Source organism: Salmo trutta, chromosome 2 (genome assembly GCF_901001165.1).
Source record: "Salmo trutta chromosome 2, fSalTru1.1, whole genome shotgun sequence".
Classification (NCBI taxonomy): Eukaryota; Metazoa; Chordata; class Actinopteri; order Salmoniformes; family Salmonidae; genus Salmo; species Salmo trutta.
Window position 1 is genome coordinate 7,595,432 of NC_042958.1, and position 25,265 is coordinate 7,620,696.

At 43.5% G+C, this 25,265-nt stretch overlaps 2 protein-coding genes and 1 non-coding gene across 6 annotated transcripts; 2 read left to right on the top strand and 1 right to left on the bottom strand.

Moving 5' to 3' along the window:
• Positions 1 to 1,908: 1,908 nt before the first annotated feature.
• On the bottom strand, positions 1,909 to 5,107 carry nanog (nanog homeobox). The gene is made up of 4 exons (XM_029692685.1): positions 4,346 to 5,107; positions 3,613 to 3,962; positions 3,374 to 3,490; positions 1,909 to 3,097 (listed from the first exon to the last, which is right to left on the bottom strand). Exons 1-4 carry the CDS (start codon positions 4,734 to 4,736, stop codon positions 2,909 to 2,911), a joined length of 1,047 nt encoding a protein of 348 aa, XP_029548545.1. The 5' UTR covers positions 4,737 to 5,107; the 3' UTR covers positions 1,909 to 2,908.
• On the top strand, positions 4,116 to 23,203 carry LOC115149849 (importin-4). Of its 4 annotated transcripts, none has more exons than XM_029692663.1 (29): positions 4,116 to 4,200; positions 11,048 to 11,134; positions 11,286 to 11,365; positions 11,506 to 11,547; positions 11,749 to 11,878; positions 12,077 to 12,256; positions 12,365 to 12,430; positions 12,994 to 13,095; positions 13,209 to 13,292; positions 13,585 to 13,740; positions 13,863 to 13,916; positions 14,127 to 14,236; positions 14,447 to 14,685; positions 14,938 to 15,051; positions 15,285 to 15,398; positions 15,653 to 15,776; positions 15,937 to 16,048; positions 16,297 to 16,415; positions 16,606 to 16,683; positions 17,896 to 17,953; positions 18,085 to 18,190; positions 20,159 to 20,352; positions 20,821 to 20,871; positions 20,979 to 21,104; positions 21,356 to 21,582; positions 21,804 to 21,936; positions 22,261 to 22,365; positions 22,474 to 22,543; positions 22,658 to 23,203. In XM_029692663.1, exons 1-29 carry the CDS (start codon positions 4,129 to 4,131, stop codon positions 22,786 to 22,788), a joined length of 3,264 nt encoding a protein of 1,087 aa, XP_029548523.1. In that variant the 5' UTR covers positions 4,116 to 4,128; the 3' UTR covers positions 22,789 to 23,203. The 4 variants fall into 4 exon arrangements, with proteins under 4 accessions (XP_029548523.1, XP_029548540.1, XP_029548528.1 ...); XM_029692680.1 differs by having other exon boundaries at positions 4,150 to 4,274; XM_029692668.1 differs by lacking the exon at positions 4,116 to 4,200 and adding an exon at positions 10,390 to 10,762.
• LOC115163486 (small nucleolar RNA SNORA8) lies at positions 16,753 to 16,890 on the top strand. The gene has a single exon (XR_003869752.1). It is a non-coding gene; the product is annotated as a small nucleolar RNA SNORA8 (small nucleolar RNA).
• Positions 23,204 to 25,265: the final 2,062 nt, after the last annotated feature.

Consider the following 25,265-nt stretch of genomic DNA (forward strand, 5'->3'; position numbering starts at 1 on the left):
CTCTCTCTACCCATCTCTCCTTGCTACCACCCTCTTTCCATCCTTCCTTCATTCGCTCCCTCCCTTCCTGCCACCTAACCTTCCATCCCTCCTCCAGCTCCCTTGTTATGTATAAAACTAATCGATCACATTTTATTTGTGGTCTGGCCTATTAGTAGCTCAGTAATTTGTCACAGAATGCTGAACAACACCCAGGCAATCCATCTATTGTGTACAGCCTTGTTTCTAATCATTTCTCTCCCTCCCTCCTTTCTCTATGTCAGATTTCTATTGCTATTTCTGATTGGGATTTTAGTAGCTAGCTCAAAGTAATTTGTCACAGAACGCTGAACAACACCCAAACATAAAGAGTGTATATTGTGTATTTCTGACGTATTGCCCTAACCTCCCCCAGTGCCATCTCAGTGGAGCTGTACTACATCTTCGCCACCATGTGGGGCCGCGAGCATTGCACCCTGTATAGCATCCTCCCCTTGTTAGGCGCCTGCATCTCGGTGGCGCTCACCTACTTCCTGCTGTCTGGCGAGGACTACCGCTGGTGGTGGCGCAGCGTGCAGATGAGCGCGGCTTCCACAGGCCCATCATCTTTGTCTATTCAGCGTTTTTACTACCGCAACCGTTCTAGTATGAGCGGCCCGGTGCAGAGTTCTTTGGTTACTCTTTCCTCATGGCGTTGGTCTTCTCTCTCGTGCTGGGAACTGTCTCCTGGATCTTGCTGGTCTTCATTCGCTACATCAAATCAATTTTGTCACATGCGCCGAATACAACAAGTGTAGACCTTACCGTGAAATGCTTACTTACAAACCCTTAACCAACAGTGCAGTTGAAGAAAAAGTTAACAAAAAATGTACCAAATAAACTAAAGTAAAAAATTATAGAAAAGTAACACAATAAAATAACAATGGGGGTACCGGTACACAGTCAATGTGCGGGGTACAGGTTAGTCGAGGTTATTTGTACATGTAGCCTAGTGGTTAGAGCGTTGGGCCAGGAACCGAAATGTTGCCGGATCAAATCCCCAAGTGGACAAGGTAAAAATCTGTAATTCTGAACAAGGCAGTTAACCCACTGTTCCCCGGTAGGCTGTCATTGTCAACAAGAATTTGTTCTTAACTGACTTGCCTAGTTAAACAATAAAAAAGGTAGGGGTGAAGTGGAAGTGACTTCATAGATAAATGTCTACCGCAGCCTCAAGATGGACTAAGGGAGTGTGTACACACCGGCCCAGTTTGAATGTTTGTTTAAGGTTGGGTTCCCCTGCTCAGACGTTGCGTGCATCAACCAATGGTTGCACGTCGGGCACCAGATTGCTATAACGAGGTGGCTAGTAGATATGTAAAATACCTATCCAGGCATTGTAAGATCTGGCATGTGTCAGGAACGTCTGAGTAGAGGAACACACCCAATGTGTGTCCTGTCATTTTGTCATTGAGGTAGTTGATTTGATTGGTGGGAACAAAGTGAAAAAGGTGTTTGCTTAGCCAATCACATACAGGCCAGTGACCGCCTCAAGGAAGTGGGGAAAGATGCATTTGGAAATGACTAACAGGGCTGTGTAGAGCTCCTGTGGGGGGAAAAGAGGATCCCAGGGGCCTTATAGAAATATGGATGTCAGACAGACTGCCACAAAGGCTGAAAGGAATTATGTTAATGGCTCTAGAAGGGGGTGGAAGTGTATGACGGGACTGTGTCACTGTGACGCAGGCTTGCGGTTTGGCAGAAGGATCAGTTCTAGCATAATGTAATGTCAGTGATGGAGCAATATTGTGTACCATAGTTGCCATCGACTGAGTTGGTTCCAATGTAAATACAATCTTTTCAATAAAGACATCTATTACAATGAGATAGATATAGCAAGTAATACAATATATATACACACACACACACAAACCAAGTATTGAGTCGGTGTTTGCTCTAATAAGACATGCTTTATTTGTACAACCAGTCCTTGTTTCCCCTTTGCAAGAGTGACAGATCAGGTAACAAGATGACATTACCAACAATCCTGGTCGAAGCATTCCGTGTGGTTCAGTGTAGAGCTATTAACAGTTGCCAGGTTCTCCTAACAAGTCTGCCTTTGAAAAAAACATTTGCCCTGTGTAATCAAGATAAAGAAAAGTAAATCCCACCAACATGGGCACATCATTTCATTACAGGTGGACTGTGCACCAACAGGGTTTATGATAAAAATAGAAAAAAAATAAAAAAAATCTGGGGCACAAAACTTACCCAACATGAACACTTGTCAGTTCCAATACATTTTCTACTGAACAAAACCCTAACGTTTGATTCTAACAAGGGCAAGGTAGCGCCACACACACACTGTTCAAATAGGTAAAACACAACAAATAGCAGTAACGTTAAAGATTATACTGGTCCAGCTTGGAACCCCAAACATTCATTGCAGTGAGAAATGTCACACGTTTAGATGTGTAGCATCAGTAGTTAAGTGATGGATAAAAAAGCCTGCCACTTCCAACATAGACAGATCAAAACTTTGTCAGAGTTGAGTGTCAAAAAGCACAAGGAGCAATGACCTCTTCAACGATATTAAATACTCTGGTAAAAACTCTGGAAGCTATTCAAAAAAATAAGGCAACGTGATAAAAACATGAATAAGGGATAAAAGTCCAAATAGAAATTATTAAGATGGATTGATATAATGAGCCAACACTGCATCAATTGAGAATGACCTGTGTCTGAATCTCAACATTAATTATAAGAATCCTTCCAAACAACCATTTCATACATTTACAAAAAAAACAACCGTCGATTTACCACTGAGATATTCACCTGTGGATTATTGGCTAGCATTGTGAAACAGGGTCATGCATATGGAGCTGTTGGTATGAGTAGGGTTCCTGTCGTCACCTGATGCTGGAGTCGTGTTTAGAAGCCATTGGGGTACTTAGTGGGTCATGGCTGGGGGCAGGGGCCAGTTGCCCAGGGGCCTTGCAGGGGGAGAAGTGGATGGCTGAGGGTATCCACCTGTGTAGTAAGGCAGGTTCTGCTGAGGGCTCTTCTTAAACATGGCCTCTTGGAACTGTTGAGTGTTGATGTGATGGTCCGGAATCTGTGTTTGGGCTTCTCCCTGATACTAGAAAGAGATGGTGGTTAATATCACCATACGGTCAGCATGAAGCTAAAGCACTGATGTGTGTAGAGATGTTTCATCCTGCCTTTAAGACTGGAGACACTATGTCCAAGCCTATTGCCTCTGTTACCAACCAACAGGAGGCACACGCTAGACAACTGCTGGAGCAATAACTGTAGTTTAAGATAAATGTAGTATTATACAACATAACCAAACATTTCAACTAGGAAAAGAACATGTCTATTGTGCAGGTTTACACAGCATTATAATTGTGCTCACCTGAGGGCGTGGTGGCATGTTAGGGTAGCCAGGGTTTGGGTACCCAGCAGATTCCCAACTGTTGTCTTTCTGGTGCCTTTTCAGTTTCATCCTGCGATTCTGGAACCATGTTTTTACCTACAAGACATACATATAATTTATTAGTCAACATCTGAAGTAAATACCAGCTAAATGTATGATTTGCCACAGTGGTGAAGATTGGGTTATGCTCATAACAGTAGGCTAATCAAACAACTCACCTGTTTGTAAGTTAGCCCCGTCAGTCCAGCCAGGGCCTTCATCTCAGCAGGGGAGAGATACCTCTGCATGTTAAACCGATGGGTCAGGGCATCCATTTGGCCTGTTGAAAAAGCAGTCCGAGCTTTTTGTTTGGGGGCGTCTTTGTCCGCTTTCTCTGGGAGAGGCAAGGGCAAAGACTGCGGGGCGTTGTCCTCACTCCCCAGAATTTGTAAGCTTGTGTTCTCTGGATAGGAGCTGGAGACATGCTCACTACCATTTGGGCTTCCACTTTCCGTCTCCTCTTCCAACTCCGTTTTCACCCAGGTGGCAGGGTTGGTTTGAGGATAGCTTGTCTCCGAACTCCAAGAATCTGAGCGAGAAAACAGGAGAAAGTTATACACACTTGTCGGTACATAAAGTCTGCATTTTGTCTTGGTTGAATTTTAACAGTTCCACATGGTGGCGCCATTGTCCATGCAGTCTGACCAGAGCGGACATTTTTGGCGGTTCAGAAGCACAAACATGTAGTTAGGAAGATGGCGTCGGATACTAACACATGGACCTTGTTTGAGAGGGAGATCGTAACTTTAGCCAGAGACCCAGCAAATGCAAGTACAATAACTACCACTATGTCGACCTAACAGTCTGCTTCATAGACAAACTACCTAGAGTACTGTAGAAGGTAAGATCAACCATATTGCACAAAACAACTAAATGTAATGTTAACTAGCGTGGCTAGCTAACCTTATTTACCTGGTGATCTGTGCGACACTGGATCGCTTGGAGTGTAGTTACTTGGCCTCTCGGTCTCCTTCCGCGGTTGATCAAACAGGGTCCGGTTGTGGGAAATGAAAAGGCGTCCACCCGGGGTATGGCTGTGAGGGTCACCGAGATACATGACAGAACCTGGGTAATGGGAATTGCCATTACCAACGTTGTGTTCGGGACTCCTGGGTGGGGATTGATGCTGCCCTTGATGCTGCCCTTGCTGGTGGTAGCCGCCGCTGACCCCAGAGTTGTAAACGGCCTCTGCCCAGCCGGAGAAGTTGGGATGATTTTGCTCAGCCCCTGTTTGGTACATGAGACCATAGGCAAAGGCATGGTAGGATGGGTTGTAGCTCACTGGTAGCTTCCAATCTGCCATCGCTTCCACAGAACCTCTTCTTTGCAAAGCAAGAAATGCCCCAAAAAGACCCCCCCAAAATAAGGATGCTGTAGCCAACCTTCCAGAAGTTGTAAAGCTTCTTGGTGTAGCTAGCTAGTATAAACTAACTAAACACCGAAGTTGTAGTAGTAATATCGCTTTCCGCTGCTTTGAAAAAAGTAGTGTAATATTATGTCCATCGAATCTGGGGTCATTGTTTATAGGGAAAGGTGTGGGTCAGGTCTCAGCCAATCATCAAGTCTTCCATTCAGGTATCGGTATTGAGGCCGCGCCCCGTGAAAGGTCTGTTCAGGAGAAATTACACATTTGTAATTGAATCACTCCCCTGAAGTTTGAATCTATTTCTTGAACTAGTAATTTTAAGAAGCAAAATAAGCAGCAAAAAGCAACATTTTTCTCAGAAAAACTATTTGATGGTTGATTTATTTTGGTGCAATTTATTAGTCATTATCCAACATATATACATATATATATATCAGATATCCATTAAATCATCACCATTTTATATTTTAAAACATATGAGTTTAAAAGTTTCATTAATTGGAAGTAACACAATGAGGGGACACTTAATGGTCACAGTATTTTGTAATAGTTGCCACTGTTTGTGTATCCCATATTTTACCCTCCCTTTACTTTGAAAATAGAACCTTTGATTAATGTGTTGAAGTTTAAGGAGTACAGTTTTCTGCTCAGTCTGTTTCTCTTCTATTGTAATTTGTTAACTCTATAATTGACATATCACTTCTATGTGAAGGCCTAATTTATAACACATGTCAAACATGATCACATTTCCGCTTGGATCAGAATGTTCATTCTCTCACATCCCTGCCATAAAGTGTCTCTTCAGAGCTGTCCCATTGTTGTGGAGGTAGCCTCAAGGCAATAGTGACCTCAGCAGTTACTGTGATCAAGGCTGCTGGTGGTGCATTATGCTTGAATTGTAGAGAAAAGCTACACAAATGTGTGTAGCAGTGGTGGCTGTGAGTGGTAGAAATACTGTAGATGTATTTATTTAATCTGCAGAAATGTATTGACTAGTATGTAGCCTAAATACTATATTTTATACTCCCTAGTTTTGCCCAGACATAGGACATAGACCTGGGTCGGGGGACAACTCCACTTGGTTAGATGTGATTATCACTCCATTATTTAATCTATAGGTATCTGTGTTATTTGGCTTAAAAGTGGAAATTGAATCAGGAACCTACATGTTTCACACAGCATGCTGTTGACGATGCAGTTAGTACAACTCAAAACACAAGGTAAGTGATCACTGATCACTTTCTACCTGAGCCTTTATCCCTCCTCAAATACAGATTTTTGTAGTTCAATTCGGGCAACTTGGAGGCAATTGGCTACAATGTCTGGACATGTAAATGCAGTGTATAGTCAGCACCTGGTAGCAATGCTTTCACATACTGGACCAAACTGGCCCAAGAATTACCATTCAAATGCTTGTTTTTAGTCTCCTTTCGTGGCTGCATTGGAATTGTAATTGTTCAGTTAGTGGTGAGAATATGTGATCATGTTGAGACTATGGGACTATTAACATAGCTACTGATCTTTACCTGGGCAGAGGGAGGTGATAGGTGTGGGGTGTGAGTTTGGGGGATGGGTGGGGTGGGAGGCTTGTTGGAGGGGGGGGGCAGGCAAGTGAATAGAAGATGTAGCTAAGTTAGTTTGTTCTAAATACATTTAGTATATAAATCACAGGGCTATTTTATTTGACTTTCATTTAGTATCCTTTGTAGATGCCCAAAACAACACAGACAAATGTAACTGCATGTTATGGCAAAACTGACTGAAGCCTATCTATTCTCAATAGTTTGTGGGCAGGGCTTTATTTGTTTGTAAAAAGATTAAAATCGGATTGTGTGAAAGTTTTTAGTTTTGCTGCACCAATGAATGGAGAAATACTTATTATAAACCGGGTCGTTGGAGCCCTGAATGCTGATTGGCTGAAAGCTGTTGTATATCACACCTTATACCACAGGTACTTGTTTACTGTTTCTAATTACTTTGATAACCAGTTTATAATAGCAATAAGGCAACTCGGGGGTTTGTGGCAATATTGTGTACTGTAGTCGACATCGACTAATTTTGGTTCCAATGTAAATACAATCTTTACAATAAAGACATATTTCTATTACAACTTACCGCTTTAAAAATGACTTACTGATCTAGATACAGTGAGTAATACAGTAGTACAGTTAGTCTCCATTTACTTTACATGGACCGCTTTGGGATAAATACAAATCAGCCAAGAATGCAAATGGCTGCTGAAATCCTAGCCAATCAAAGTTACTGTGTACCTTTACAATCCCACTCTGAACTAATTGGAATATTGCAGCACCTGCTGCTCTCTTAATACCACACATGTTGTCGAGGTCCAACCTTAAACCAAGTATTGAGTCGGTGTTTGCTCTGATAAGACATGCTTTATTTGTACAACCAGTCCTTGTTTCCCCTTTGCAAGAGTGACAGATCAGGTAACAAGATGACATTACCAACAATCCTGGTCGAAGCATTCCGTGTGGTTCAGTGTAGAGCTATTAACAGTTGCCAGGTTCTCCAAACAAGTCTGCCTGTGAAAAAAATGTCCGAAAGCCATGGTATATCACATCTTATACCACAGGTACTTGTTTACTGTTTCTAATGACTTTGGTAACCAGTTTATAATAGCAGTAAGGCAACTCGGGGGTTTGTGGTATATACCACGGCTAAAGGCTGTATCCAGGCACTCCGTGTTACCTTATGCATAAGAACAGCCCTTAGCCATGGTATATTTGTATTTTACCTTTAACTAGGCAAGTCAGTTAAGAACAAATTCTTATTTTCAATGACGGCTTAGGAAGAGTGGGTTAACTGCCTTGTTCAGGGGCAGAATTACAGATCTGTACCTTGTCAGCTCGGGGATTTTGATTTTGCAACCTTTACGGTTACTAGTCCAACGCTCTAACCACTAGGCTATCTGCCGCCCCAGCAGATATATTGGCCATATACCACACCCCCTCGGACCATATTTCTTAATTATAGTACAGTGAATAACGTTTTATAGGTATCATAGGACAATTCAGGCAACTTGGAGACAATCGGCTACAATGGCTGGACATGTAAATGCAGTGTACATTCAGCACCTGGTAGCAATCTTTTACATACTGGACCAAACTGGCCCAAGAATTACCATTCAAATGCTTGTTTTTAAGTCTACCTCCGTGGCTTCATTGGAATTGGAATTGTTCAGTTAATGGTGAGAATATGTGATCATGTTGAGACTATGGGACTATTAACATAGCTACTGATCTTTACCTGGGCAGAGGGAGGTGATAGGTGTGGGGTGTGAGTTTGGGGGATGGGTGGGGTGGGAGGCTTGTTGGAGGGGGGGGCAGGCAAGTGAATAGAAGATGTAGCTAAAGTTTAAAAAAAAAAGTTTTTTTAATTCTAAATGCATTTAGTATATAAATCATAGGGCTATTTTATTTGAATTTTCTAAAAATCTAAAAAGAAAACCAAAAAAAATGAATTCCTCACCTTGCGCTTTCAAAAACATTTGTACCAGTGAAAACAACCGCTTGGAACAGGAAAATCAGTTAGGCAAGTAGTTGTTTTCGTTAATCGATTTCTTTAGTGTCAGTGTGAGACGAGGTACTCCCTCTTTTGTGGTCTAAAAAAGGTGTGAATTGTCATCTCATACTACTATGCATGTCAATTGAGACATGCTCAACTACAACAACAACGTTTTTACAACATGAAAATGTGTAGAATTAGACATCTACTCATGCAATAAATATTCTACTGTAGTTTGTTCACTAACAATATTGATCATGTTTGCCCTCGGACCCAAAACAGGCGCTGTACACATGTACAGCTGATGTTGACGTGTATTTCAATGTGGTATGGAACAGTTTGGGTCTTTGCGTGTCAAAAAAGATACACGTCAAATAACACTGTTTGACACGTTAAATAAGCTTCTAATTTGACAAATAACAGTTTAATTGTAGAATGTTGTGTTGGACTGCAATTTATGGGGTAGCTAGCTAGCTTTAGCTTGGTACCTAGCTAACACCAATACAACCAGCCTGAAAATAATGACCAGTTAGAAACTGAAATTATTCTTAGCAATGATTTAGGAATCCTTGTAAGTATTAGCTAGGTAGTCACTTGTTGTTCGCTAATTGACATTAAATTTCAGTTCATGAAAATAAATAGCTAGCCAGCTACTAAACCCTTTTGCCCAAAGATAACGTTATAAGCAGCCAGCTAGTTTCATGAGGCTCGATCGGACCGGGTTTTGTGTTGTGAAGCTAGCCACAATAAGGATTAGGCACAATGGTGGAATTTGCTGTTTGCCTTCAAAATAAAAGTACCAATTTGAACGTGATGCAGAAGATCACCAATGGTGGAATCATGCCATATTTAGACTAGATAATGTTAAACAAGGTTGAAATGTGAAGCAATGAAATGGGGTATCAGTCTACTCTGTGACAACCACAGAACACAGCTGTGAAGAGTTTACGCAAATATTAGTGTTGTAGCTCTTATTGCAGTACTGTGACTGTGTGAAATCCCCTCCCCAGTCAGTCTATTGTGTGTATTGACACTCATATTGCACTGTACAGCTTTACCTAAAGTTGAGGATCAATAAAATGGGTTATCAGTCTATTCAATACCCAAGATATATTTTCCCAACGTCCTCAGAGTTATCAGACCCCAAAACATCCACACAGTATTGTTTTTACCCTGGAATAGTGTTCAATATGCATAGGTTGACAATAAATGTGGCTCAATTGACAGTTTTTTAAGAGTCCCACAATAAGAGCTACAACGCTAATGTTCTCTGGGTGTCACTGAGTAGACTGATACCCCGTGTCATTGATCCACAATCCATAGGTAAGGCTGTACAGTGAAATAAGTATGCCCCCAATGCAATTCTAGCGTTTAATAAATTCAGTGTGATTTCAAAAGATTTTTGTCAAATTGACAAATAGTTTTTTGTTTATATAATATTCCAACCTCGTTTAGCATGATCTATTCAAGTATGGCATAATTCTACTATATGTATTTATTTGCATCACTGTCAATTACATACTTTTATTTTGGAGGCTAACTGCAAAGTCCCCTATTGTGGCTAATCCTTATTGTGGCTAGCTTCACATAGATGGGTCTGACCATTAATCAAATAAGAACTGTATTTTAAATTAGGGTTATTTTAGATGACACCTAGCTATATAGTTAGCTAGCTAACTATATAGCTACTGAAACAGATTGTCGTTTTTGCTATGCTTTTGGGGATGAACATTGTTTGCATCCATGAGCTAGCTAGCTCTTTTTAATGACCAGCATTGTAGGTGCTCAAGACAACTTTACCAGCATCATAGCATACGTATCGATGAATCGTTGTGACATATTAAATACGAGTGATAGTGTAATCAATGTGTAATAACTACGTAAAAACTACATGTATGAACGCGTTAAATTATGTGAAGTGCAGTCATATCCAGGTCCTGGGTGGTCAACAAGCTTATTTGACACATAAAATAGTGTTATTTGACTTGTGTATCTTTTTTTTTTTGACACGCAAAGACCCAAAACGATGTTTCCATAATGTGGCCCTTTTTAACAACGCTGTTCACGTGGAACACTCCCTGGGTTGGTTCTGTCCCGCGTGGCATTCCGATAGAACGAACCGGACTCGGATTGAAACTCGAAATCCAACCGTCGCTAAAAATCGTTGGAGAAAATTGATCCATAAATATGTTTGATATGTTTGATAATTTGTTGACATATGAGTCGAGTTAGCGAACTGTCTATACTTGACCATTCAAAACGCTCTCCCAGTTTATCCCTGTCAAGGGTCATATTTTAGCGTGACAAGTTTGCGCATCATTTTGAATAATAACATCAAATCTCAGAAACACTGAGATTTTGGAAGAGCCGAGATGTCTGGGGAACTAGAGCAGATTCTCTTACAGCTCACGCAGCCTGACAATGCGATTATTCAGCAGGTAAGGACTCTCCTGATTTAGCCGGTGAAATTGGGATTGACACTTACCCTGACATGCTTTGATAACAAGCACCAACGGGCTATCTAACTGTTAACGTTAGTTATCAAAATGGACAGCTATTAGCAAGTCAAATTATGTCACGAACGAGTGTGACTAACACACAATTATTTTCCTACACGGTCAGTCACTTTATAAACTTGACAGTTCACGAACGTTTTAGCTGCCTGGCTAGCTTACTTTATTTCAGTCTGTATTTGCCATATCCAACATATTTTTCTCCTACAGGCCACCGCCCAGCTGAAGCTGGCTTTTAAAGATCCAGCCATCATCCCAGCGTTGTGTGCTGTCATGACTGGGTCCCAGAACTCTCAGGTATGTAGGTTACACATTAGTTACACTAACACCTATCATCTGTGTGAAGATGCCAGGTATGTGGAACCCAGGGGCTTGCATGAGTTGTTATCTTTGTGTGGCTTATCGCTGGCTCTCATCAGTGAATGAATTGTTGCTCCCCCCTCATCAGATCCGCCAGTCAGCTGCAGTAATGTTGCGGATGAGAGTGAAGAAGCATTGGAAGAAGATTAGCCCTGATCACAGAGAGAGGTTGGCTGCCCTTTGTTGTCCAATTCCCCGCAATCAGTCATTTTCAAGTCCTCTGTATTGGACTGTTGAATGAATTCCCACTGAGCTTTATTTGTATTACATTTCTATTGTATTTGAGAATTGTCTTTCTTGCTTCATAGTTTGAAAGCAGTGGTCCTGCAAGCCTTCCAGCAGGAAACAGAGTAAGCATATTTTATCCTTTACATAAAAACACACAGTCACACATTTTGTTTTGAGGTGGAAAACGCGATTTATTAGAATATCAATGGATTATCAAACAGATAGCTATAACCTATATCGGACCATAACCACTAACTCATCCATACACACCAATGAAACGTGTTACATTTGAACTTGACAATAACCCCTGTCTCTGTTTCCAGACACACAGTGCGCCACTCCCTCTCGCAGCTCAGCGCAGTGATGGTCAAACACGAGACGCCAGACCGCTGGCCTGCTCTATTCACACTCCTCAACCAGTCTACCAAGAGCAACAACCCAATGGACAGACAGGTATCAGCTTCTTTAGGTAGAACTAAAACACTGCAACATATTTGTTGTAATTCACGGGATATTAATGGATGACTTCAGTTGGCTTGTCCTGACAACGTGAACAGAGAGAGGTCGTGCTTTATTTGGATTTGACCGGCGCTCTTGATGGTTGCTCACTGATTGGTCAGAATATGCATCGATCAAAAATGTCTCCCTCAGGTGGGTCTACTCTTGCTCAGCAAAGTGGTGGAGTCCAATCCAGAGCCCTTCAAGCCCCACTATCGCCAACTGCTGCAGCTGTTTGGCACCGTGCTGCAAGACCTGGACAACCCCACAGCCATGTACTACTGCATCCTCACCCTCACCGCTATGACTGCCTACACTGGCACAGAAGAGATGGTGAGGCCACAATCTTATCTATTTGATGTCCTTTTGGAGTGAACAGAAGTTTTAGTCTACCAGTTTCCTTCGTTGCTGTGTTGAAATGAAATGTCTTGTGTCTTTCAGAACCTAATGCGCTCCCTCATCCCAACACTGATCATTGCTCTCAGACACCTCATCAAGGCAGACCAGGTAGGGGATAGTTCAATATGTCAGCCCCCACTAGCACCACTGGTGACTGCACAAGTCTTCAGGGATGACTGTGGAAAAACACTATTGTCCCTTGATTAGAGTTATTCTATGTGTTGATCAGGCCAGTGGGGCCATGGAGGTGTTATTGGACTGTTTCTATGTGTTGACCAGGATCAGGCCAGTGAGGCCATGGAGGTGTTATTGGACTGTTTCTATGTGTTGACCAGGATCAGGCCAGTGAGGCCATGGAGGTGTTATTGGACTGTTTCTATGTGTTGACCAGGATCAGGCCAGTGAGGCCATGGAGGTGTTATTGGACTGTTTCTATGTGTTGACCAGGATCAGGCCAGTGAGGCCATGGAGGTGTTATTGGACTGTTTCTATGTGTTGACCAGGATCAGGCCAGTGAGACCATGGAGGTGTTATTGGACTGTTTCTATGTGTTGACCAGGATCAGGCCAGTGAGGCCATGGAGGTGTTATTGGACTGTTTCTATGTGTTGACCAGGATCAGGCCAGTGAGGCCATGGAGGTGTTATTGGACTGTTTCTATGTGTTGACCAGGATCAGGCCAGTGAGGCCATGGAGGTGTTTGATGAGCTGATGGAGAGTGAGGTGTCCATCATGGTCCCACATATCGCTGAAATTGTCCACTTCTGCTTGGAGGTGAGAAAAAGGAGCTTCTAAAAATATTTCTAATGACTTTTTGCTTACATGCCATTGTAGGAAAAGTGATGGTTTGTCTTGTTGACAATGAAATGTGTGTATGTGTGTCTCAGGTCAGTGCAGACACCACACTGACTGACTCTCTGCGTGTGAAGGCTCTGTCCTGCATTGCTTTTCTCATTCGTCTCAAGAGCAAGGTAAAGTCACCAGTTATAAAATGGATGCCCTGGCCTACATTCACCCTCCAGTGAGCCCTCTTGTCCTTAAACTGAGGTATATGTCAATAGTCTCTCTCAAGTGGCGTCATCCCTTGTCTCCTTTCCCCATCTCACTAAATAAATGGACAGGTGAACGCAAATTCCCTAGCCTGTGTTTTCAGAGAAGAAGAGGAAGCCACTAAACCATAGATGAGCCTTTCTCCTTTTGTCAGTAAAATATGTGGAGCTTGTCAAGTGATGTATGCTGGGTTGTTCTCTCTCTCCCCTTCAGACAGTGTTAAAGCAGAAGCTGCTCAATCCCATCCTGCAGACGGTGTTTCCCGTGCTTAGTGCAGCGCCACCACCTGGGGAGGAGGACCCTGAGGACGAGGAGAACAGCAATGAGGACGACACTGACAACGAGAGTCCCAAACACTTTGCTGCTCAGGTCAACTTCCCTTCTCTGTTGTTGGACTGTATATATAATGCACAGAAAATATATAATGCACAGAAAACAGGTGATGTTGTTTCAGAGAGCCTGTTTGAAATGGAATGTATTTTTGTTTGCAGGTTATTGACACCATGGCTCTTCACATGCCCCCTGAGAAACTATTCCACCAACTGGTTAGTGAACACACTCACTTGCTTCATAAATCATTTGCCTGCCAATCAGTCATTTCAATTCATGTTATTATCATCTCTGTGACATAGCGGTAAGATTGTAGCAGCAGTATTCTTTTACTAATTTGCAGTCTTGTACTGAGGTACACCAATTTCCACATAGAGGTACGTATGGTTTTAGTATGTCTGTCTGACCCATGGTGTGTCCATCAGATGCCGCTGACTCAAGCATGTCTGGCCAGTGATAACCCCTATAAGAGGAAAGCTGGCCTGATGTGTCTGGCAGTGCTGGCCGAGGGCTGTGCCGACCACATACGGACCAAGTGAGTCCCCTGTGCAATGCTGTTTCTGATGTCTATTCAGTGGCTCCCTGTCCAAAAAAAAACATTTTTTTAAATGTTTTGAAGGTTTACATTTGGCAATGTCCAGTCCTTCAGTGTTTAATGTAGTTATAAACCAGTCGTGTTTTTTTCCTCTTATTCAAATGGAGACATTGTATTTTTCCTGCTAATCCCACTCTGTCTGTCTGTCAGGATGCTGTCGTCCATGTTGCAGACGGTGTGCCAGAGTCTGTCAGACAGTAACCAAGTGGTCCGCAGCGCCGGCCTCTTTGCCCTGGGACAGTTTTCTGAGCACCTGCAGCCTGAGGTCAGTAAGTACTGTGCTGAGCTGATGCCACTGTTGCTGGCCTACATGTCTGCTCTGAACCAGGCCAAGATCGGACACGTCACCAAGGCCTTCTACGCCCTGGAGAACTTCCTGGAAAACCTGGGTGAGGATCCTCCCATTCACCTTATCCTGATCCATAACCATCTCTCTTGCTATTATTTCATTCTGCTCTGTTCTATACTCAGATAATACAATGCTAAACTGTAGCTAGGTAAACAAATATTCAGTCAATGACTCTTGTTTTTTAGTCTCGTCCCCCAGACTACTTTCAATGTACAAATAAGATGAGGTTGAATTTGTCGTCATCTCTGTTCTGTGCTGATATTTTCACTAACAGTGTTCCATCCCCTATCAGGTTCAGAGATTGAGCCCTACCTGCCCACCCTGATGGAGACCATGTTGTCTGCCCTCAGCAACGCAGAGAACCTGAAGCTCAAAGAGCTGGCTGTCAGTGCTATAGGAGCTATAGGTAACACCCAGCTAAAGGTCTTTCAATAGAGCATGTTACATTCAATAATGTAGCGCTTGTGTCTTCCTTCATCCACACTGGTCTGAAAGCTAAAAGGTAGTCCCAGTTGCTGTAAATACTGTTTTCAGATCAGTGCAGATGGAGAGGACAGAAGTAGAGGAAGCCACTTGAGACTGTTGAGATGCAAGTGGTGCATACATCACTAACTGTATTAACTCCTCTCTTCCTTTCAGCCAATGCAGCCAAAGAGAAGCTAGTTCCTTACTTCCTGCCTGTCATTGAGAGTCTGAAGGGCTTCCTCACTGACACCAGGGATGAGATGAGGTCTCTGCAGACACAGGCTCTGGGTAGGTTAACTATCTCTAAGGCTTAGTCAGTTTGATGTGGTCATTCAGCAGACACTTTTAGTCAATATGACTGACAGCTTAGACTTGACAGTATACCATATGTGGCCCCGATAGGTTTCTAACTTTAAACTCTTATATTTCATAGCACTGTGCTCCAACTAACTGAGCTATCGGAACCCGTGTTGTGTAATAAAGATGAATGAACTATGAGTCACCTGTGAATGGGGATTGATGTGTATACATTGTCCTTTCAGATACTCTGTCAGTGCTGGCCCGCACCATAGGTAAGGAGGTGTTCAGCCCCCTGGCTGCAGAGTGTGTTCAGCTGGGACTCAATCTCACCAACGCTATCGACGACCCAGACCTGCGCCGCTGCACGTACGTAGTTAACGGGTGTTTGTGTGCCAGATACTGCCACTCTCTAGTAGAAGTCCTGCCAACCTTTTTGGGGTGGGCTTTCAGAGTGCATGGCTGTTTTCTGAGTTGTTGATTAGTTTGTATATCGTCCAACTCTCTGTCTTTCTCTCTGTGGGTGCAGGTACAGCCTGTTTTCGGCCGTGTCCACAGTGAGTCCAGACTGTCTGAACCCACACCTCACTGCCATCACCACCATCATGCTTCTGTCTCTCAAGTCCACAGAGGGAGTCACGGTCAGTCAATGGGCTTCATGGCTCCAAACCCTTCCTATTCTCACCACTCAGGACTTGGCGGTGTATTCCATTTCAACTCAGCCATTTCAGGACGTGACATGAAGTGCATGAATGAAAAGTCCACATAGATACGTAATGACATTTTCAATGGACTGAATTGAAATGGAGTTGATCCTGGTATCATGATATGCACATCCATAATGTCTGAAAGAATTTATCCTCTGATGAACTCTTTTCTCCATGATCAGGCTCACCTTGAGGAGGACAAGACGTTTGTCCTGCTGGATGACGATGATGATGACGAGGCTCAGGGAGACACCATTTTGGATGAGGAGGGGACTGACACCGTGGACCCAGACATTGCCGGGTACATGTCTGAGATGTTGATGATGATGTTTGATGTTCATACACAATGCAAAGGCTCCCTAAAGCAGCCTTTAAGGCAGCTCTCATAAACGGTGTCAATGGTAACCATGTTGTTTTTCCCGGCACTGAGCTAGGCAGAGGGACCTCTCCATCCCCCATCCTAACCTCTGTGCTCTCACTTCATTCCCCAGGTTCAGTGTAGAGAACGCCTACATTGATGAGAAGGAGGACACCTGTGACGCCCTGGGAGAGATTGCCTTCAACACCGGGTAAAGACTCGAGAGCATAGAGATCTTTGGTGGTGGTTGTCACAGACCATTAAGGCTCTATATTCATTCAGGACTGCATGGTATCAGCAGCCAGCCACTACTCTGGTTCCACTGTTCATTAGTCAGTGCATTAGCAATTCGACATCTGGCATCGTTGGTCTCCATTCCTCTCTGTGCCGGGAGTCCTGGTATACAGTCGTTTCACTTCCCAGCAACTGAAATGTGTGTTCTGTTGAATAAAATAAAAAAAAGGTTATATATTCATTCCTATGCTGTATATACACTATATATACAAAAGTATGTGGACACCCCTTCAACTTAGTGGATTTGGCTATTTCAGCCACACCTGTTGCTAAGTGTTTAAAATCTAGTACACCGCCATGAAATCTCCATAGTCAAACATTGGCAGTAGAATGGCCTTAATGAAGAGCTCAGTGATTTTCAATGTGACACCATCATAGGATGCCACCTTTCCAACAAGTCAGTTCGTCAAATTTCTGCCCTGCTAGAGCTGCCATGTTAACTGTAAATGCTGTTATTGTGAAGTGGAAATGTCTAAGAGAAACAACGGCTCAGCCGTGAAGTGGTAGGCCACACAAGCTCACAGAACGGGACCGCCGCGCACCGCGTAAAAAATCATCTGTCCTCAGTTGCAACATTCACTACCGAGTTCCAAACTGCCTCTGGAAGCAACAAAAACTGTTCGTCGGGAGCTTCATGAAATTGGTTCTGGCAGTCCGACGGACAAATCTGGGTTTGGCGGATGCCAGGAGAATGCTACCTGCCCCAATGCATAGTGCCAACTGTAAAGTTTGGTGGAGGAGGAATAATGGTCTGGGACTGTTTTCATGGTTCGGGCTAGGCCCCTTAGTTCCAGTGAAGGGAAATCTTTACGCTTCAGCATACAATGACATTCTAGATAATTTTGTGCTTCCAACTTTGTGGCAACAGTTTGGGAAAGGCCCTTTTCTGTTTCAGCATGACAATGCCCCCGTGCACAAAGCGAGGTCCATGCAGAAATGGTTTGTCAAGATTGGTGTGGAAGAACTTGGCTGGCCTGCACCTGACCTGTTCGATGAGTGGGTGTCCACATACTTTTGGTCATGTAGTGTATTTCCCCTCATGTACAATGTCAGCACTTTGAGCACCGGGACAGCGTCAAGTCCATTAGTAGTTACTGATGTCCTTTTTCTTTCCTGTTCACCCCTTCAGTGCTGCCTTCCAGCCCTTCCTGGAGTCCAGCTTTCAGCAGGTCTATGAGCTGCGTGATGTAAGCACTGTAGCACTGCTCATCCACCCCCTTTCTCTGTGTAATGAGCCATGAAGGGCATTCAGTCAGTGTGTGGGTGTGGGTTAGCATTTGTTTATCTGACCATGCATTCTGTGTCCCCCTCCCCTCAGTTTCCCCACGAGGATGTGCGCAGGGCTGCCTTCGTGGCCATGGGCCAGTTCTGCCGAGCTCAGCACAAAGTGTGGCAGGAGAATCCCACTGAGGCCGACCACCAGGGTGTCTCTCTCTTGCTTGCACTCTCTCTCAGCGCACATCACATACAGTACCAGTCAAACATTTGGACACACCTACTCATTCAGGGGTTTTTCTTTATTTTTTACTATTTTCTACATTGTACAATAATAGTGAAAACATCAAAACTATGAAATAACACACATGGAATCATGTAGTAACCAAAAAAGTGTTAAACAATTCAAAATATATTTTAGATTCTTCTAAGTAGCCACCCTTGATACCTTGATGACAGCTTTCTCTCAACCAGCTTCATGCATTTCAATTAACAGCTGTGCCTTGTTAAAAGTTCATTTGTGGCATTTATTGCCTTCTAAATGTGTTTGAGCCAATCAGTTGTGTTGTGACAAGGTAGGGGTGGTATACAGAAGACAGCCCTATTTGGTAAAAGACCAAGTCCATATTGTGGCAAGAACAGCTCAAATGGGGCGGCAGATAGCCTAGTGGTTAGAGTGTTGGGCCAGTAACCGAAAGGTTGCTAGATCAAATCCCCGAGCTGACAAGGTAAAAATCTGTCGTTCTGCCCCTGAACAAGGCAGTTAACCCACTAGGCCGTCATTGTAAATAAGAATTTGTTCTTAACTGACTTGCCTAGTTAAATAAAATAAAAAAGCAAAGAGAAACAACAGTCCATCATTACTTTAAGACATGAAGGTCAGTCAATCTGGAGAATTTCAAGAACTTTGAAAGTTTCTTCAAGTGCAGTCGCAAAAACCATCAAGCGCTATGATGAAACTGGTTCTCATGAGGACCGCCACAGGAAAGGAAGACCCAGAGTTACCTCTGCTGCAGAGGATAAGTTCATTAGTTACCAGCCTCAGAAATTGCAACCCAAATAAATGCTTCACAGAGTTCAAGTAACAGACACATCTCAACATCAACTGTTCAGAGGAATCAGTGAATGAATCAGGACTTCATGGTCGAATTGCTGCAAAGAAACCACTACTAAAGGACACCAATAAGAAGGAGAGACTTGCTTGGGCCAAGAAACACGAGCAATGGACATTAGACGGATGGAAATCTGTCCTTTGGTCTGATTCCAAATTTGAGGTTTTTGGTTCCAACCGCCGTGTCTGAGATGCAGAGTAGGTGAACAGATGATCTCCGCATGTGTAGTTCCCACCGTGAAGCATGGAGGTGTGATGGTGTGTGGGTGCTTTGCTGGTGACACTGTCAGTGATTTATTAAGAATTCGAGGCACACTACCACAGCATTCTGCAGCGATACGCCATCCCATGGTTTGCACTTAGTGGGACTATTATTTGTTTTTCAACAGGACAATGACCCAACACACTTCCAGGCTGTGTAAGGGCTATTTGACCAAGAAAGAGAGTGATGGTGTGTGGGTGCTTTGCTGGTGACACTGTCAGATGACCTGGCATCCACAATCACCTGACCTCAACCCAATTGAGATGGTTTGGGATGAGTTGGACCGAGTGAAGGGAAAGCGCTCGGCATATGTGGGAACTCCTTCAAGACTGTTGGAAAAGCATTCCAGGTGAAGCTGGTTGAGAGAATGCCAAGAGAGTGCAAAGCTGTCATCAAGGCGACTATAACTTTTTTTATTTCATAGTTTTGATGTCTTTGCTGTTATTGTACAATGTAGAAAATAGTAAAAATGAAGAAAAACGCTTGAATGAGTAGGTGTCCAAACTTTTGACTGATACTGTGTATGTTTACCTATACCTCACTTGCTCTTTCTCTTCTCTTATATATCTCTATACCTCTCCCAATAAAATTTGATTTTTTTCATACCTCTCTCGCTCTATACCTCTTTCTACCTCTCTCTCTATACCTCTCTATCTATACCTTTCTTTCTCTTTATACCCCTCTCTCTACCTCTCTCTTTATACCTCTCTCTCTATACCTCTCTATCTATACCTCTATACCTCTCTTTCTCTTTATACCTCTCTGAAACAAAAAATGGAGTCGTGCTTCTCTTCCTCTGTCCAGCCCTGCAGAAGCTGCTGGGGGTGGTGCTGCCAAGCTTCCTGGAGGCGGTCCATAGTGAGCGTGAGCGCCAGGTGGTGATGGGCGTGCTGGAGGCCATGAACGCTGTGCTGAAGGCCTGCCAGGGGGAGGCACTGCAGAGCCCCGGGCGCCTGCAGGACATCAGCCAGGCCATCCGAGACGTGCTCAAGAAGAGGGTGAGCCCAGACCAACCAAGCTGGGCCTGAACGCACTTCAGACTGGGTTTCTCAGATGAATTAATTTAGGATATCTGAAATCAGGATATGTGTTTGTATTTATTAAGGATCCCCATTCGTTCCTGCCAAGGCTGCAGCTACTCTTCCTCGTGTCCAGCTAAATTAAGGCAGTTATATACAATTAAAACAACATTACATTTCACAATAGATTTCACAACACATTGTGTTCCCTCAGGCCACTACTCTCCTACCACATATCTACAACACAGAATCCATGTGTGTGTGGAGTGTGTATGAAATTGTGCATGTGTCTCTGTGTGTGTCTCTTCACAGTCCCCGCTGTTCCATAAGGTGTATTTTTATCTGTTTTTGTTACAGTGGACTATAGTGCGTTAGCCTAAAATGTCTACAGTAAAATAGGAAAACTTTCTGATAAGCCATTGACCCCCCCCCCCCGTCTCTCTACAGACTGTCTGTCAGGACGGAGGAGGAGACGAGGCAGATGAAGACGAGCAGCAGGTGAGACTTCCTCTCTTTCTTTTACCACTCTGTCCTTCACCGGGCAGGATTGGCTGTACTTTCAGGTGTATGATATGAACGTGGTGCGTATGATATGAACGTTCTAGGCGGAGTATGATGCCATGCTGCAGGAGTTTGCCGGCGAGGGGATCCCCCTGCTAGCCTCTGCCGTCCCAGCGGAGACCTTCCAGCCCTATCTCAACGAGCTGCTGCCGCTCATCATGAACAAGGCTGTGAGTAACACAACCATCACGACACCTTTTCTCCCTTAACACAAGTCATTTACTCTAGTTGAAAAGCCATCAATATAGAGATAAATAGACCTAATTCCTAGTTTATTTTTGGTTGAAATTCTACAATTTCCTCAACTAGAGTTTTATTTTGAGTTTGCAAAAAAACTCACCTTAACACAGAAAGGATAAACCTTTTAGTTAGATGTAGTTATATGTATTGAATTAGTGGATTTATTCCTCTTCCTCTGTAGAAGTTGTCGTACACAGTGGCCGACCGTTCATTCTCCGTGGGCACGCTCGGAGAGATCCTGCAATCCCTCGTCAACGTGTCTGGGGGCAGGGCCTGTGCCGGCAAACTGTCCAATCAGCTGCTGCCTGTCCTGGTGGCTGGGGTGAGAGACTGCGACAGTGAAGTTCGCAACAACAGCGTGTTCGCACTGGGAGCACTGGCCCAGGCTGCTGGACCCCTCGTCGCACAGTATCCCTCAATAATAATGAAGTGTGTGTGTGTGTGTGTGTGTGTGTGTGTGTGTGTGTGTGTGTGTGTGTGTTCAGGATCGATCACTGATAACCGTGCTATGGTTCTGATGAGTAGCTAGACACATTGACCAGCCCTGACCATATCATTAGATTCTATTACTATGTTACTGACCTGTCCCAGAAGACCAGGGTCTTTTCCTCAACTCCTGTCCCTCCCAGAGACTACCCCATGATGCTGTCCCTCTTCTCCAACCTGCTGTCCAAAGAACAGGACAGGAGGGTGATTGACAACCTGTGTGCGGCCCTCTGCAGGATGATCATGAGCAACATGGAGGGTGTCCCTCTGGAACAGGTACTGTCTACGCACGTTCATTCATGGGATGTAATACTGGGCCACTGCCTATTTTGAGGTTTGTGCATGACTCAAAGATTTGTGTAGAAGTTTAAGTGGCTCCGATGTTAGGATTTGGACCCTCTGAGATTATCTGCGACCTGTGTCTGTAGCCTTGTCTCCAGTTCTTTAATGTCCCAAATGCTCTACATTAGATTTACAATGTAAGAGTTTGCTACAGGCTTTTTGACATACAGACACATGAGTTGATGAACTGATTGTCCTCCGTGATGCTCACTTAGCTAATTCTGTTTGTCTGTCCATCTGTCCATCCGCCTGTCCTAGGTGTTCCCTGCCCTCCTGGCTCGCCTCCCTCTGAGGGAGGACATGGAGGAGAATAAGACTGTGTACAGCTGCTTGGCCATGCTCTACTCTCAGAACCCTGCACTGGTATGCTGATCTTTAGTGGTGTTCTTCCATCATGTTGACTAATCTAATTGTGTTGTTACATACCCATCTGTTTGTATATTAGTACTGATATTTATGTTGTCTCCTTAGGTCCTGAGTCAAATTAAGCCAATAGTATCTGCTTCTAGCCACGTCCTGGGAACCAAGGATCTTGACACAGGCGAGAGCTTTAAATCCTGACGGGTTTCCTCACCTTGTTGTGTAGCAATGTTGTCTTATGTGAATATAACAACATTCTAACAATGTAATAACAGCATAGGTCTTTGTCTTCCAGAAACCCAGAACACCCTGGTCATGCTGCTCCGAGACGTCGCTCAGCGTCACTCCCAGGAATTCGAGGGCGCCATGAAGTCACTTCCTGCTGAGCAGAAGATGAAGCTGACAGGGGCCGTTAGCCAATCCTAGCACACCACGTCAACCAGCTATTTCACGCCAGTCAAATCCAGCGAAATGTAGGAATTGTGTTACTACAGATAACAAGTGGGACAGTAGTTGGAATACATTCAAATTGGTTAAACTTCAAACTCCTGCACTTGAACCATTCTACTATTAGGGTTCTATCATTGTTCAGAGGTTCTGTTCCTAGTTCTCACTTTTTAATTTATATTGTCTGTGCTTTTTAGAAGTTATTTAATGTTGTGTGTGTTACTAGTATGTTTTTGTTTGTTTCTTTTTAGTCTGATACTGGTTTAACCTTGTAACTGAGAACCTCCATCTATTTGCTGCTGTCCCCCTTTTACCACACATCTGATCAACTGGCTTGACTAGTATTGAGTGTGAAGCAATGAACTGAACTCATGATAAATGCCCTTTTCTCAGACTTGTCAGTGTCACGCACTGTTCTCTGCCTTTCCCCTCACGTGTTGTCAAACCCTTTTTTTCCCCCGGTACATTGTTTCTCTCTCCACTGTCCCTCATTCACAGAGCTCCCCATCGTGCTTAGTAAGGTGGTTTTGTGAATCAGGCCAATCTGCCACAATGCACTCGTGATCTCCAGTGTGGAGATCCCAGTTCTTCCTTTGTGCCCAAATGACAGGATTATAATGGCAATTTTTGTGATATTTTATTTACATAGGACACAATTGGCATCATATGCTTGCTGATAGATAAACACTCAACACACTTGCCTAATAGCTTCTGCTGGGTTCAGCGATCAAATCTACTAACATGTCTTCCCATTTTTTTGAATTATTTATTCTCTTTCATTCTATCAACAGCTTTCAGCCCACAATCAGTAACTACTAGTTACATCACCTACTCAAATCCATCTTATGTGTATACAGTGCCTTGCAAAAGTATTCACCCCCCTTGGCGTTTTTCCTATTTTGTTGCATTACAACCTGTAATTTAAATAGATTTTTATTTGGATATCGTGTAATGGACATACACAAAATAGTCAAAATTGTTGGAGTGAATTAAAAAAAAAATAACTTGTTTCCAAAAATTCAAAAAAATGTATCCACCCCCTTTGCTATGAAGCCCCTAAATAAGATCTGGTGCAACCAATTACCTTCAGAAGTCACATAATTAGTTAAATAAAGTCCACCTGTGTGCAATCTAAGTGTCACATGATCTCAGTATATATACACCTGTTCTGAAAGACCCCAGAGTCTGCAACACCACATAGCAAGGAGCACCACCAAGCAAGCGGCACTATGAAGACCAAGGAGCTCTCCAAACAGGTCAGGGACAACTTTGTGGAGAAGTACAGATCAGGGTTGGGTTATAAAAAAATATCAGAAACTTTAAACATCCCACGAAGCACCATTAAATCCATTATTAAAAAATGGAAAGAATATGGCACCACAACAAACCTGCCAAGAGAGGGCCGCCCACCAAAACTCACAGACCAGGCAAAGAGGGCATTAATCAGAGAGGCAACAAAGACCAAAGATAACCCTGAAGGAGCTGCAAAGCTCCACAGCGGAGGTTGGAGTATCTGTCCATAGGACCACTTTAAGCCATACACTCCACAGAGCTGGGCTTTACGGAAGTGGCCAGAAAAAAATAAGCAAACATGTTTTGTGTTTGCCAAAAGGCATGTGGGAGACTCTCCAAACATATGGAAGAAGGTACTCTGGTCAGATGAGACTAAAATTGAGCTTTTTGGCCATTAAGGAAAACACTAAGTCTGGTGCAAACCCAACACCTCTCATCACCCTGAGAACACCATCCCCACAGTGAAGCCTGGTGGTGGCAGCATCATGCTGTGGGGATGTTTTTCATCGGCAGGGACTGGGAAACTGGTCAGAATTGAAGGAATGATGGATGGCGCTAAATACAGGGAAATTCTTGAGGGAAACCTGTTTCAGCCTTCCAGAGATTTGAGACTGGGACAGAGGTTCACCTTCCAGCAGGACAATGACCCTAAGCATACTGCTAAAGCAACACTCAAGTGGTTTAAGGGGAAACATTTTAAATGTCTTGGAATGGCCTAGTCAAAGCCCAGACCTCAATCCAATTAAGAATCTGTGGTATGACTTAAAGATTGCTGTACACCAGCGTAACCCATCCAACTTGAAGGAGCTGGAGCAGTTTTGCCTTGAAGAATGGGCAAAAATCCCAGTGGCTAGATGTGCCAAGCTTATAGAGACAAACCCCAAGAGAATTGAGCTGTAATTGCTGAAAAAGGTGGCTCTACAAAGTATTGACTTTGGCAGGGGTGAATAATTATGCACGCTGAAGTTTTCTGTTTTCTTGTTTGTTTCACAATAAAAAAATAATTTGCATTTTCAAAGTGGTAGGCATGTTGTTTAAATCAAATGATACCCCCCAAAAATCTATTTTAATTCCAGGTTGTAAGGCAACAAAACAGGAAAAATGCCAAGGGGTGAATACTTTCGCAAGCCACTGTATAACTAGCAATAGCTGGACAAACCAAG

Bases quoted from the DNA above. Each gene is read 5' to 3' on its own strand.
- LOC115149849 (XM_029692663.1), top strand. From the start codon at position 4,129: ATGGCGTCGGATACTAACACATGGACCTTGTTTGAGAGGGAGATCGTA. The intron at 11,135-11,285 runs GTATGTAGGTTA...CCCCCTCATCAG, and splicing joins CTGGGTCCCAGAACTCTCAG to ATCCGCCAGTCAGCTGCAGT. The intron at 13,293-13,584 runs GTAAAGTCACCA...TCTCCCCTTCAG, and splicing joins TCATTCGTCTCAAGAGCAAG to ACAGTGTTAAAGCAGAAGCT.
- nanog (XM_029692685.1), bottom strand. From the start codon at position 4,736: ATGGCAGATTGGAAGCTACCAGTGAGCTACAACCCATCCTACCATGCC. The intron at 3,963-4,345 runs GTAAATAAGGTT...TTTCTCGCTCAG, and splicing joins AGTGTCGCACAGATCACCAG to ATTCTTGGAGTTCGGAGACA. The intron at 3,098-3,373 runs GTGAGCACAATT...ATCTCTTTCTAG, and splicing joins ACATGCCACCACGCCCTCAG to TATCAGGGAGAAGCCCAAAC.